Source organism: Capra hircus, chromosome 25 (genome assembly GCF_001704415.2).
Source record: "Capra hircus breed San Clemente chromosome 25, ASM170441v1, whole genome shotgun sequence".
Lineage (NCBI taxonomy): Eukaryota > Metazoa > Chordata > Mammalia > Artiodactyla > Bovidae > Capra > Capra hircus.
This window is the reverse complement of record NC_030832.1, coordinates 37,551,443-37,567,074: the sequence shown is the minus strand read 5'-3', so window position 1 is coordinate 37,567,074 and position 15,632 is coordinate 37,551,443. Positions and strand designations below refer to the sequence as shown.

Here is a 15,632-nt window from a genome sequence, read left to right as displayed (position 1 = left end):
GCAGAGGCTCTACCTATCCAGACCTCTTCCTCTTCTCTCATGAGGCCCTCAGAAACCATGGGAACCTGTGAGTTGCCATCGCCCCAAATGTCAGCCTGGTTGAGGGGAAAGAATACATAGCACTGGGACACTACTGGCCCAGCTCCAGCTGCCCCGCCAACAGTTAGTACCTGTGAGCTCTGACTGGAGTCCCTTTTTCATGGTGGATCCCAGTTCCCTTTTTAGAAAATGGTTCTCATGCTTGGATATATGAGGAGCACCTGGGAAAGCTTGTTATAGAGTTTGACCCCACTCATCAGTACACAGAATCACTATGATCTGAAGTGAGTTCAAAAATCTGAATTGTGATTGTTAGAGAAATTATTAAGACGGGAGTGACATCATGAATATAAAGGGTCACCCGAAACCACTGTTTCTTCTCCATCCAAGTGTTGTTGCAAAACCATGATGGGAAGAAGGGAATAGTCCAAGTAATATGGTCAGTCAGGTGGAAGAGCAGATTAAGCGCCTCCCCAACCCCTCCTGTCACTGCTTCAGCACTAAGTGCTCTTGACACCACTTACACCCTCTGAGTTTTATAACAGCCTTTGGAAATGGGCAAAAGTAAGTGCATTGTTTCTCTGCAATTTTTTATGCGATCACAAAATGATTTGAAATTCTCCTGTGGAGTTAAGGGAACATGTAGAAAATCTTCCAATTTGTTCTAGCCATTGCAAGTGATTGATAGTGAAATCAAAATATCAGAAGACAGTAAATAACTCAGAGTAAACTTCATGCCAGTGGCCCATTCCCATGAAGGGACATCCTGACAGTCAGGAGATCAGGTCAAACAGTGACGTACCACATCTGAGGAGTCAGCTTTGTGTGAGAGGTGGGTCAGATGTGGGCCTGCCGAGCTGGTGATGGATGTCATCTACATGGAGCCTGAGGCCGGTGGGACCCATATAATGAAAACAAAATATTTAAAAGATGAATTGTACATGCTTTTCTGATTTTTTTCATTCTCTTTTTCCTTTTGTTCAAATTATCCTGAACTTGATGCTACCAAGGAGAGATCACTATTTAAATTTTTTCCTTTAAAAAATATAAACTAATAAGCAAATTTTAGAAAATAGGACAGAAAAGAAAATCTCTCATAATCTCACTGTCAGTTGTGGAGCATTCCAAATCTTCTTCCATTTGCAGATATATTGTTACATATTTATGATAGATGTGTCTACAGTTTTCATCTAATATTATATGCATTTTCATGCTTTGGGTATGTCTTCAAAAATGACTGAGTAGATGGTCTCCCCTTAATTATTTTTAAATTATCAGATAATCTACTTTCTTCAGTTATTTACTAACCTAACTTCCTTCTTGATAATGAAATACATTAAACCTACAAAAATTATGGAAAATGATATAGGAAATACCCATATACCTACCACCTAGAATTAGCAGTGTTTTCATGGTACTTTTAATGATGACCTTAGAAGGATGGATTATGTAATGTTAAGATAAATATCTGGACTTCTAGGTATGGCTCCAGCTGCAGAAAATGGTTCCTTAAATTTAATCAGCTCTGTTTTCCCTACACAGGATTTTTGAAGGTAAACATCCTCTTTTGGTTATCACAGATCCAGACATGATCAAAACAGTACTAGTGAAAGAATGTTATTCTGTCTTCACAAACCGGAGGGTAGGCATCCATTTTTTTAATTTGCAATTTGCTTATTAGATATGCATTTTGAAATATGTTATAAATTAGCAAGATGTTGTCAAAAGAGAAAAACACAGAGAGGCTGGATGTCATGTACCTTTCATCCTGATTCCTCCAATGGCAATACACTGATTAATTAGACTACAATTTCAAAGCAGAAAATTGACATTCATACTATCCACAGAGCTTATTGTGATTTCTTCAGTTTCATGCTCACTCATTGTGTATGTCTTGCTCTATGAAAATGAGTCCTAGATGTAGATTTTGTAGCTACCACGACAATCAATGTACAGAACTGTTCCATCCCTACAAGGCTCCATCGTACTGTTTTTTTTAATATTTGCGGCAAGTAGCTTGTTTTTTCCTCTTATCAGGATCTTTAGCATAGCAAATACTGCTCTTTAAATTTTGATGAGAGATTTATCAGTTTTCCCTTTTGTGGATTTTGCCTTTGTTGTCAAGTCCAAAATATCTTAGGCATTGCAGATTTTCTTCTATTTTGTCCCTAAGCATTAAATCATTTTATGTTTTACCTTTAAGTCTATAATCCATTTTGTATTAGTTTCTGTGTAACATGTGAGGTTAAGTTTTTGGTTTTTTTTGGCATCTAAATGTCTGATTTGCTCCAGCACCATTTATGGAAAGACTATCCATTTAAAATAATTTATTTATTTAATATTTATTTATTGTATTTTTAGCTGGGCTGGGTCTTCATTGCTGTGCTCAGGCTTGAGCCTGGCAGTGTGCAGGTGTGTGGCTGCAGAGGTTAGCTGTGGGCAGGTGTGTCAGTGCAGTCGAGTGACAGTAGTAAGGACTGGCTTTAGGCATGTGAGCATCTGCAGGGGCCTCTGATGGTGTTTTGCACATGCGCATCAAAAAAGATTGGCTGCTGGTGTGGACCCTGGGTCTTGTAGCATCAGTGGTGGCACTAACTGGGCAGCTCTAGTGGGGTTGGAGGCAGTAGGGTAGAGCTCATGTAACTGCCTTAACATCATGAGTGTTGAATTAAAGGTGGCTAATTGATCAGTTGATTGGGAGAAAGGCTACAAGCACTGGTCAGTTTCAGTGGGATCAGAAGCTGCACATGGCTCTTCCTTTCCCTTTCCGGCCCCTTCCCTCCCCTCTCCTTCCCCTGCCTGCCATCTCTTCCTAGACATTCCAGTCCTAAACCCAAAGAGGGGCCACAGTAGGTGGGGAGCCTCACACATCAAGGGGTGGGGCCAGAGAAGGAGGACAGTGGCTCCAAGTCAGAGACTGAGCGGGGAGGGGAGGGTGTCCACAGGGATGGCAGCCGGGCACTGAAGTGAGAGTGCAAGTAGCTCAGTCATGTCCGACATGCTGAGACCCCATGGACTATAGAGTCCATAGAATTCTTCAGGCCAAAGTGCTGGAGTGGGTAGCTTTTTCCTACTCCAGGAGATCTTCCCAACCCAGGAATTCAACCCAGGTCTCCTGCATTGCAGGCAGATTCTTTACTAGCTGAGCCACAAGAGAAGCCCAAGAATCCTGGAGTGGGTAGCCTTTCCCTTCTTCAGGGGATCTTCCTGACCCAGAAATCGAACCAAGGTCTACTGCATTGCAGGCGGATTCTTTACCAACTGAGCCACCAGGGAAGCCCCTTTCACTTTCACTGGTAAGGGAACCCAAAATACTCACTTGTGGTGGTGGCTCATAGGGTGAGAGGGCATTGTGAGTGGAAAGGGATGGATTGTGGATTCGCTCCATAAAGGAGGACTGATCAAGTAATAATATAGAAAGGATGATGGAAGCCGGCATTCTCACCATTGGAGAAGAAGTCACAGGTTCAGAGACTGAGAAACTTGACTAAACCTTGTGGAGTCACCGACTGAATTATCAGTGTAAATCCACACTTTTGTATGTAGATAGATGATAACAGGCCAGATGATATAGACAGATGACAGATAGATAAAGTTAAAGACAGGTGTGTGTGTGTGTGTGTGTTTGTGTAGCTACGGAAGCACATTATACGTGCTGCTTTCCACTGATGTAGTGTAGACACCTGAGCAGCTGCAGGGGTCTGGGATGGGGTTTTGCACATGTCCAGCCCAAAAGATCAGGGCTGGCAGCTGGTGTGGATCCTGGGTCTCAGGACGTCACTGGCTGGAGCAGCTCTTTTGGGGGTTGAGGGGAAAGGCAGGACTTAGGCAATTGGAGTCTGCTAATGTAGAACCGGGGAGAGTGATCAGCACCAAAATTTTCAGAGGTTTTCCAGTGACTATGCTGGCACTTGGTTTCGTCATAGCAAAGTTTCTGGGGCTTTCTGCAGAGCAGGGTGCAGAGAACCATAGTCACTCCTGCTTCGTGGTTGACACTGGTAGTCCCTGCCCTTCTTCTTTGTTCCTAGTTGTCTCTAGATGTCTCGGCTCTGCCCATCTCTGGGTGGGGTGAAAGCAAAGCAGGTCATTTGTGCAATGTTCTGAAAGGCTGGAGAAACTGGTCACTGATCCTGTTGTCTCTTTTAGTCTTTTTTTTTCCCAGCAAGGGAAAATGTCTCAGGCTGCAGAATTTCCTCTTGCTGCTGAGCAGTGCTGGCCTAGGGGAAGGGATGATGCAAACAAAATGCAACTCTTCTTACTCTTTTTGTGAGCTATTTTCAAGTGTGCTCTGTTGCATTGCTGACGCTTCTTAGACCTATTTTCACTTATCGTGAGCTGTCTAATTGTGAGACAACAAAATCTGGAGTCTCCACTCTGGTGCTGAGTCTCCTGTCTTGGAGATGTCACTTTGGTATTTCATCATTAAAGTGCTATTAGCTGTAGGTCTTTTTGTAGATGCTCTTTATCAAGTTGAGGAAATTTCTTTGTCTTCTTGTTTTGTGAGTTTTATCATGAATGAGTATTGGAGCAATCTATTTTAAAACAAAATATAAATTTGAAAGATTGAGGAAGTTTTCAAACAGGCTGGCTTCATATGTCTGTCCCAAAATGAGAAATAGAATTGTCTTCTCCTTTCCATTCCTGGGGGAAAATGTAGGGGAAAATATTTTCCATGTCATTGTGCAATTTTTTTCAGAATATGAAGTAGATTCATAAAATTTTGCATAATTAGTACTTCTTAAAAAGCCCCGACCATATCAGCACATTCCTTTCTCCAGTTGATCAGGCTGTTGCTGCTGCTAAGTCGCGTCAGTCGTGTCCAAGTCTGTGTGACCCCATAGACGGCAGCCCACCAGGCTCCACCATCCCTGGTATTCTCCAGGCAAGAACACTGGAGTGGGTTGCCATTTCCTTCTCCAAAGCATGAAAGTGAAAAGTGAAAGTGAAGTCACTCAGTCGTTTCGACTCTTAGCGACCCCATGGACTGCAGCCCACCAGGCTCCTCCGTCCATGGGATTTTCCAGGCAAGAGTACTGGAGTGGGGCCCTCTCCATGATCAGGCTGTAAATATATGTAAAGACAGAAGTAATCTGAGGCAAAATGCAGTCTGTCAAGGTTATCTGGGTGGCTGTCACCAATCCCTTTCTTCTCTGCATAGCCCAGGAAGATGAACTAGATGTTATTCCCTTCTACCCCCCGGAAGAACCCTTTCTGTACTACATAGGTCATTTGCATTTAAAAAGAGATTGGAATATGAAGGCTGGAAACCACATCAAGTGGCTGAATGTCTCTTCCACATTCACAGGAACCTAGACATTCAGGATAAATGTTTATTGTGCATCTAGCATAGGGCCTGGTACTACACAGATAGTCACTAAAGATTTGTTGAATACATTGTTCCCAAATTATTAACACATTTTCCACAACTGTTGAGACTTCCAACACTTAGGTAGGGTTAAATTTGCTTTCAACTCTAGGTTTTTGGTCCAATGGGAATTATGAAAAATGGTGTTTCTGCGGCTGAGGATGAACAATGGAAGAGAATGCGGACATTGCTGTCTCCAACCTTCACCAGTGGGAAGCTCAAGGAGGTAAGAAAAGAAGAGAGTTTTCCATGAGTAGCTTAAATATTAGGATAGAAAATAAATTCATATCCCTGTCCAAGAGTGGTATGCCAAATTTGAGTTTCCTAAAATGGTTCTTATCTTCACATCCTAAAAGAGACATCGTCAGATTCATAATAAAATGTCCCTTATGGCTGCATGCCCCTGAAAACCAGGTTCTTCTGAAACTTGAGTCTCCGCATTTAACTCCCAGTGCTGTTGCGTTTTGTGTCTAGATGTTCCCTATCATTGGGAAGTATGGAGATGTGTTGGTGAGGAACCTGAGGAAGGAAGCAGAGAAAGGCACGTCCGTCAACATGAAAGAGTAAGTAGGGGTGAAGCTGCTGGTCCTCTGAGCTCCATGGAGACCCTTGTGTTTCGTGCCTTGGAGCCAACTTCCTACTGCTGAGTTACTCTAGTGACCAGACAGAAGTAGGTGTATGGTGTTACAACTCCGACTGGCCGGCCAGGCAAGAATGAGTGTTGGCTCATCAAAATATCAGAAGGTATCTTCTGTGTACATGAGTCAGGATTAATTTATCTGATTAAGTGTCACCTTGGGTATTCCGGGAGACAAAAATACAGTTTGGTCTTAAGTCAGGGAGCGTGATGCCTCCATCTCTGTTGTTTTTTTCCAAGATTGCTTTGGCTATTTATGGTCTTGTATGGTTCCATATAAAGTTGAGGATTATTTGTTCTAGTTCTGTGTAAAGTAACACAGGTATTTTGATAGGGATCATGCTAGATCTATAGATTGCTTTGGGTAACATGAACATTTAGGCAACATTAATTGTCCCAATCCATGTACATGTGATATCTTTCCATTTCTTTGTACCACCTTCAATTTCCTTCATTGTTTTATAGTTTTCATAGTATAGGTCTTTTACCTCCCTGGTTAAGTTTATCCCTCAGTGTCTTATTCTTTTTAATGTGATTTTAAACGGAAATGTTTTATTATTTTCTGTTTCTGATAGTTCTTTATTACTATATAGAAAAGTCCCAGATGTCTACAAATTAATCATGTACCTGTCACTTTACTGAATTTATTTATTGTAGATTTTTGGTGGAACTTCCGGGTTGCCTATATAAAATATTATTTCATCTGCAAATAGTAATAGTTTCACATGTTCCCTTCCAATTAGGATGCCCTTTATTTCTTTTTCTTGTCTGATTCCTGTGGCTAGGACTTCCCATAGTATATTGAATAGAAGTGGAAAGAGTGGGCATCCATGTCTTGTTCCTGATTTTAGAGAGTACTGGCACAAGACAGACACATATCAATTGAATAAAATTGATAGGCCCAAAATAAACTGATATACTTAGAGTCAATTAACCTATGATAAAGAAAGCAAGAATATACAATGGAGAAAAGACAGTCTCTTCAATAAGTGTACTGGGAAAACTGGACAACTACATGTAAAGAATGAAAATAGAACATTTTCTCATACCCAATAGAAAAACTAACTCAAAATGAATTAAAGATCTAAGTATAAGTCTGAAAACCATAAAAACATAGAAGAAACAATAGGCAGAATGCTCTTTGACATAAATCATAACATGTTTTCAGATTTAACTCTTAAGGCAAAGAAAATAAGAGCAAAAGTAAACAAATGACCTAAATTTTTCAGTTCAGTTCAGTCGCTCAGTCATGTCTGATTCTTTGCAACCCCATGAATTGCAGCACACCAGGCCTCCCTGTCCATCACCAACTCCCAGAGTTCACTCAAACTCATGTCCATCGAGTCGGTGATGCCTTCCAGCCATCTCATCCTCTGTCGTCCCCTTCTCCTCCTGCCCCCAATCCCTCCCAGCATCAGTGTCTTTTCCAATGAGTCAACTCTTCGCATGAGGTGGCCAAAGTACTGGAGTTTCAGCTTCAGCATCATTCCTTCCAAAGAACACCCAGGGCTGATCTCCTTCAGAATGGACTGGTTGGATCTCCTTGCAGTCCAAGGGACTCTCAAGAGTCTTCTCCAACACCACAGTTCAAAAGCATCAATTCTTCAGCGCTCAGCCTTCTTCACAGTCCAACTCTCACATCCATACATGACCACTGGAAAAACCATAGCCTTGACTAGACGGACCTTTGTTGGCAAAGTAATGTCTCTGCTTTTGAATATACTATCTAGGTTGGTCATAACTTTTCTTCCAAGGAGTAAGCGTCTTTTAATTTCATGGCTGCAATCACCATCTGCAGTGGTTTTGGAGCCCCCCAAAATAAATCTGACATTGTTTCCACTGTTTCCCCATCTATTTCCCATGAAGTGATGGGACCAGATGCCATGATCTTCGTTTTCTGAATGTTGAGCTTTAAGCCAACTTTTTCACTCTCCTCTTTCACTTTCATCAAGAGACTTTTTAGTTCCTCTTCACTTTCTGCCGTAAGGGTGGTGTCAGCTGCATATCTGAGGTTATTGATATTTCTCCTGGCAATCTTGATTCCAGCTTGTGCTTCTTCCAGCCCAGTGTTTCTCATGATGTGCTCTGCATATAAGTTAAATAAGCAGGGTGACAATATACAGCCTTGACGTAATCCTTTTCCTATTTGGAACCAGTCTGTTGTTCCATGTCCAGTTCTAACTGTTGCTTCCTGACCTGCATATAGGTTTCTCAAGAGGCAGGTCAGGTGGTCTGGTATTCCCACCTCTTGCAGAAAATTCCACAGTTTATTGTGATCCACACAGTTAAAGGCTTTGGCATAGTCAATAAAGCAGAAATAGATGTTTTTCTGGAACTCTCTTGCTTTTTCCATAATCCAGCAGATGTTGGCAATTTGATCTCTGGTTCCTCTGCCTTTTCTAAAACCAGCTTGAATATCTGGAAGTTCACGGCTCACGTATTGCTGAAGCCTGGCTTGGAGAATTTTGAGCATTACTTTACTAGCATGTGAGATGAGTGCAATTGTGCAGTAGTTTGAGCATTCTTTGGCATTGCCTTTCTTTGGGATTGGAATGAAAACTGACCTTTTCCAGTCCTGTGGCCACTGCTGAGTATTCCAAATTTGCTGGCATATTGAGTGCAGCACTTTCACAGCATCATCTTTCAGGATTTGAAATAGCTCAACTGGAATTCCATCATCTCCACTAGCTTTGTTCGTAGTGATGGTTTCTAAGGCCCACTTGACTTCACATTCCAGGATGTCTGGCTCTAGATGATTGATCACACCATCATGATTATCTGGGTCATGAAGATCTTTTTTTTACAGTTATTCTGTGTATTCTTGCCACCTCTTCTTAATATTTTCTGCTTCTGTTAGGTCCATATCATTTCTGTCCTTTATTGAGCCCATCTTTGCATGAAATGTTCCCTTGGTATCTCTAATTTTCTTGAAGAGATCTCTAGTCTTTCCCATTCTGTTCTTTTCCTCTATTTCTTTGCATTGATGGCTGAGGAAGGCTTTCTTATCTCTTCTTGCTATTCTTTGTAACTCTGCATTCAGATGCTTATATCTTTCCTTTTCTCCTTTGTTTTTCACTTCTCTTCTTTTCACAGCTATTTGTAAGGCCTCCCCAGATAGCTATTTTGCTCTTTTGCATTTCTTTTCCATGGCATTGGTCTTGATCCCTGTCTCCTGTACAATGTCACAAACCTCATTCCATAGTTCATCAGGCACTCTATCTATCAGATCTAGTCCCTTAAACCTATTTCTCTCTTCCACTGTATAATCATAAGGGATTTGATTTAGGTCATACCTGAATTGTCTAGTGGTTTTCCCTACTTTCCTAATTTTTTACTTTTATCTAATTGAACTTAAAAGTCTTTTACACAGTGAAGTAAAATATTGATAAGATGAAAAGACAGCCTTGTAAATGGATGGGAGAAGTAATTTGCAAATGATGTGATGATAAGAGATTAGTATCCAAAATATGTAAATGTCTCATACAACTCAATATCTAAATAACAAACAACCCAATGAAAAAATGAGCAGAAGATCTTAATAGACATTGTTTCAAGGGAAGATATACAGTTGAAAAGATGTTCAACATTGCAAATCATCAGAGAAATGCATATCAAAATCACAAAATCATCCAAAACCTGTAAGTTTGGGTGAGGATGTGGAGGAAAGGAAACCCTGGTACAAGGTTGGTGGACTGTCAATTGATGCAGCCACTGTGGGAAACCGTATGGAGGTTTCTCCAAAAGCTTAAAGAGAACTATTGTCTGTGTTCCGTCATGTCCCACTCTCTGTGACCCCACAAGACTGTAGCCCGCCAGGCTCCTGTGTCCATGGGACTTCCCAGGCAAGAATACTGGATTGGGTAGCCGTTCCCTTCTGCAGGGGATCTTCCTGACCCAGGGATCGAACCCAAATCTCCTGCATTGCAGGCAGTTTCTTTACCACTGAGCCACCCAGGAAGCTAAGAACTGTCATATGATCCAGCAATTCCACCCTGGGTATACATCCAGTGAAAATGAATACACTAATTTGAAAAGGTACATGCACCCCAGTGTTTATATCAGCTTTACTTACAGCAGCCAAGATATGGAAGCAACGTAAGTATCTGTCAGTGGATGAACGCTTAAAGATGTGCCGCATGGCTGTATACACACACACACACCAGAGATATTACTGAGCCATAAGAAGAATGAGACTGTGCCGTTTACAACATGCATGGACCTAGAGGGTATTATGCCTAATGAAGTAAGTTAGACAGAGAATGACAAATGTGGCATGTTATCATTTATACATGGAATCTAAAAATAAAATGAATAAATATCAATATAACAAAACAGAAACAGACTCACAGTGTGGAAAACAAAGTGGTGGTTACCAGTGGGAAGTAGGAAGGGGAGTGCACGGTAGGATAGAGGATTAAAGGGCACAAACGACAATGTATAACATAACTGTGCTACAGGGATAGATACATAACAAGGAATGTATTCAGTATTTAATAATAACTGTAAATGGAGTATTTAAAATCGCTCTTCTACACCTGTAATTAATGTGATATTGTATGTCAACTCTGGTTTTGCTCTAAAAGGGAATCAGCTCTGAGCACAGGTTCTGTGGTGAGCTGAGACCCAGATCAATGTCCCCTTTGTTGACTCCCCAGGAAGAGTGAATTTACTCCCTTTGCTCTGCTCAGACACAGTTCTTATACACCTTTTATTGCCCATAGTCAAAGCACACTACTGTCCTTTGTCTGATTGTGGGTTCTGTCCTTCTATGACTGAGCTTCTTGAGTTTGGCAGTGGGGGCGTCTAACTTGCCTTAGTGTCCCCATCCCCCCAGCACAGGGGCAGTTGCATCATTCACACCTCATACACACCTCAGGAGTGAGTGATAGTAGCAGGCAGTCTTCCGTGATCCAGCAGGTGGTTCTCAGAGAGTGTGGCTCTTGACCTGTCTTGCCTGGGCATCTGATTTTATATGATTTTCTTGTTGACTCTGTTGGATATGGATAGTCAGCTGGTCCCGATTGTAATTGTCTGTGTTTATCTTTCTCTACTCAGCGTCTTTGGGGCCTACAGCATGGATGTGATTACTAGCACATCATTTGGAGTGAATATTGATTCCCTTGGCAACCCGCAAGATCCCTTTGTGGAGAATGCCAAGAAGCTCTTAAGATTTGATATCCTCGATCCATTTCTTCTCTCAGTAGGTGAGTGTCCTACTACATTTCTTTTTCTGTATTTCTCCCTCCGTCCCTTCTTCCCTCTTGTTCTTTCTTCCCCCTTCCTCCTTCCCTCCCTCCCTTCCTTCTTTTTCACAAGTTTATTGAGATATAATTGAATACATCAATTCACTGATTTAAAATATACAATAGAATGGTTTTTACAACCTAAGTGTCCACGGATGGATAAATGTAGAGGGAAAATGTAGTGTGTATACACACACACACACACACACACACAACAGAATACTACTCAGCCGTGAAAAGGAAGGAAATCCTGCCATTTGCAGCAATGTATCTGGACCTCAATGGAGGGTATTATGCTTAGTGAGATAAGTCAGACAGAGAAAGACAAAAACATGTTGACTCGAAGAAATCCAAATACATAGAAAACGATGTCAGAGTTTTGGTTACCAAAGATAGGGTTTGGGAGATAGAATTGGATGATGGTGGTCAAAAGGTACAAATTTCAGTTATTACTTAAATCAATACTCCTGGTATAATTTGCTTATAGCTATCCTGTTGTCTCAGCACCACTTATTGAAAAGACTGTTTTGTCTCCATTGAGTGGTCTTAGAAACATTTTCAGTGTTCAGTTGACCATAGGCATGTGGGCTTATTTCTGTACTCAAAACTCTGTTCCATGAATCTGTATATCCATCCTTAGGCCAGAACCACTTTGCCTTGATTAATGTAGCTTTATGGCAAGTCTTAAAATCAGGAAATGTGAGTCTTTATAACTTTTTTTTTTCAGGAATGTTTCATCTTCTATGAGCCCCTTGCAATTTCATATAAATTTAATTTAAGATAGTTAAATTCTTCAAAGAGGTCAGCTAGAGTTCTGAAAGGAAATGTCTTATATCAGTCAATTTGCCATCTTGACAATGTAAATGTTCTGATTCACGAACATGGCATGTTTTTTTTATTTACTTACATCTTTAATTTAGTTCAACAAGGTTTTGTGGTCTTCAGAGTGTAAATTTTACATCTTTTATTTTATTCCTACTTATTCTATTCTCTTTGATGTTATAAATGAAGTGTTTTTTCAATGTGACTTTCAGATTTTTTTTTGCAATGTACAGAAATACAATTGATTTTGTATTTTGATCTTGTATCTTGAAACCTGGCTGAACTTGTTTATTAGTTCTAATAGGTTTTTAGTGACTTCCTTAGGATTCACTGTGTACAAGATCATGTTATCTGATGATAGAATTTTAGTCTTCATTTCCTATATGGATATATTTTATTTAATTTTCTTGATTAATTCTTCTGGTTAGAATGTCAGGTATAGTTTTGACTGGAAGTGGTGAAAAGCCTTCCTTGTCCTATTCTTTTTTAAAATATAAATTTATTTATTTTAATTGGAGGTTAATTACTTCACAATATTGTATTGGTTTTGCCATATATCAACATGAATCTGCTAGTTTGGGGTAGAAGTGGTGAAAAAGGCTTCCTTGTCTTACACTTAATGTTAGAGAAACCATCCAGTTTTTCATATTAAGTATTAGTGTTAACTATGGGTTTACTTAAGTTGTTAACTATGGGTTTTTCATAGATTCCTTTTATCAAGTTGATGAAAGACCCTTCTGTTCCTGTTTTCTGAGAGTTTTTTTAATCACAAGTATGTATTGGATTTTTGTCACATGCTTCTTATGCACATATTAGATAATTGTGTGGTCATTGTTTTTAACTCTGTTGAAAAGGCATATTATATAACCTTGCATTCCTGGGATAAAGTGTACTTATATATGATGTATACATCTTTGTATATATTAGTAGGTTCAGTTTGCTAGTATTTTCTTGAGGATTTGTGTATCCATGGTCGTAAGATACATTGATCTGTTGTTTCTTTTTCCTCTAGTATCTTACTCTGTTTCTCACACCAGGTTAATACTGATCCTGAAGAATGACTTTCAAAGTATTCTGTCATCTTCTATTTGTTAGATGAGTTAGTGAAAAATTGATATTAATTCTTTAAATATTTGAGTAGTATTCAGCATTGAAACCATCTGCACCTGAGCTTTTCATTGTCAAATTGTGGGTAGCTTCTTGATTATCAAATCAAACTTTATATTTCTTATAGGTCTATTCACATTGTCTATTTCTTTTTGAGTAGTTTCTGTTTAATATTTTTTCCAATTAATTAATTAATTTTAATTGGAGGATAACTAGCTTACAATATTGTGAGGTTTTTGTCATCCATCAATATGAATCGGCCACAGGGATACATGTGTCCACCCCATACTGAATCCTCCTCCTACACCTCTCTGTACCCTATCTTTTTGTACACCCAGCTTTGGGTGCCCTGATTCATGCATCAAACTTGCACTGGTCATCTGTTTTACATATGATAATGTACATGTTTCAGTGCTGTTCTCTCAAATCATCCCACCCTTGCCTTCTCCCACTGGGTCCTAAAGTCTCTTCTCTACATCTGCCTCCTTTGCCGACCTGCATGTAAAATTGTCGGTACCTTCTTTCTAAATTCCATATATATGCGTTAATATACAGTATTTTTCTTTCTCTTTCTGACTTATTTCACTTTGTATAATAGGTTCCAGGATCATCCACCTCATTATAACTGACTCAAATGAATTTCTTTTTATAGTAAGTAATATTCCATTGTGTATATGTACCATAATTTCCTTATCCATTCTTCTGCCGATGGACATCTAGGTTGCTTCCATGTCCCAGCTATTGTAAATAGTGCTGCCATGAACATTGGGGTAGTTCTTGTTTCTTTGGGTTGTATGCCCAGCAGTGGGATTGCTGGGTGGTATGGCAATTCTATTTTCAGTTTTAAAGGAATCTCCACACTGTTCTCCACAGTGGCTAGACCAGTTTGCACTCCCACCAACAGTTTATGACAGTTTCCTTTTCTCCACACCCTCTCCAACTTTATTGTTTGTAGACTTTTTGATAATGGATATTCTGACTGGTGTAAGATGATACCTCATTGTGGTTTTGATTTACAGTTCTCTAATAATGAGTGAAGTTCAACGTCCTCTCATGTTTTATTAGCCATCTGTATGTCTTCTTTGGAGAAATGTCTGTTTAGGTCTTTTTACCAGTTTTTGATTGGGTTCTTCATTTTTCTGATGTTGAGCTGCATGCGCTGCTTGTATATTTTGGAGATTAATTATTTGTCAGTTGCTTCATTTGTTTTTATTATATTCTCCCATTCTGAGGGCTGTCTTTTCACCTTCATTATAGTTTCCTTCATTTGCAAAAGTTTTTAAGTTTAATTAAGTTCCATTTGTTAATTTTTGGTTTTATTTCCATTACTCTTGGAGGCCAGTCATAGAGGATCTTGGAGTGATTTATGTCAGAGAGTGTTCTGTCTTTGTTTTCCTCTACTTATAGTTTCTGGTCTTTTATTTAGGCCTTTCATACATTTTTAGTTTATTTTTGTGTATGGTGTTAGAAAGTGTTCTAGTTTCATTCTTTTACACATAGTGAACCAGTTTTCCCACCACCAATTGTTGAAGAGACTGTCTTTTCTCCACGGTATATTTTTGCCTCCTTTGTCAAAGATAAGTTGTCTATGCTGCTGCTGCTGCTGCTAAGTCGCTTCAGTCGTGTCTGACTCTGTGTGACCCCATAGATGGCAGCCCACCAGGCTCCACCGTCCCTGGGATTCTCCAGGCAAGAACACTGGAGTGGGTTGCCATTTCCTTCTCCAATGCATGAAAGTGAAAAGTGAAAATGAAGTCGCTCAGTCATGTCCGACTCTTCATGACCCCATGGACTGTAGCCTACCAGGCTCCTCCATCCATGGGGTTTTCCAGGCAAGAGTACTGGAGTGGGGTGCCATTGCCTTCTCCTAAGTTGTCCATAGGTGCATGGCTAAGTTGTCCATAGGTGCATGGATATATCTCTGGACTTTCTAATTTGTTCCATTGATCTACATTGATTTCTATCTTTGTGCCAGTATCGTACTGTCTTGATGAGTACTGTCTTGATGACTGTAGCTTTGTAGTATAGTCTTCTCTGGTGGCTTAGACAGGAAAGACTCTGCATACAATGCAGGAGACCTGGGTTCAGTTCCTGGGTTGGGAAGATCCCCTGGTGCAAGAAATGGCAACCCACTCCAGTATTCTTGCCTGGAGAACCCCACGGACAAAGAAGCCTAGCAAAACTATACACCATGGGGCCACATAAAGTCAGACAGGACTGAGCAACTAATACTCTCACCTTTTTTCAGTATGCCTGAAGTCAGGAAGGTTGATTCCTTCAGTTCCATTCTTCTTTCTCAAGATTGCTTTAAAAGTGTTTCCTTTAAAATCAGGAACAAGACAAGGGTCTCTACTTTCACCACTACTATTCAACACAGTTTTGGAAGTCCTAGCCACAGCAATCAGAGAAGAAAAAGAAA

The 15,632-nt window shown here is 40.1% G+C and overlaps 1 protein-coding gene across 1 annotated transcript in view; it reads left to right on the top strand.

The window, feature by feature from the left end:
• LOC102168966 (cytochrome P450 3A24) overlaps positions 1–15,632 on the top strand; it is a 47,478-nt gene that overhangs the window by 7,024 nt on the left and 24,822 nt on the right. Inside the window, exons 4-7 of the mRNA XM_018039890.1 lie at positions 1,582–1,681; positions 5,517–5,630; positions 5,879–5,967; positions 11,097–11,245. Of these exons, the coding sequence (XP_017895379.1) occupies positions 1,582–1,681; positions 5,517–5,630; positions 5,879–5,967; positions 11,097–11,245 (452 nt within the window). The remainder of the gene's footprint in view (positions 1–1,581; positions 1,682–5,516; positions 5,631–5,878; positions 5,968–11,096; positions 11,246–15,632) is intronic.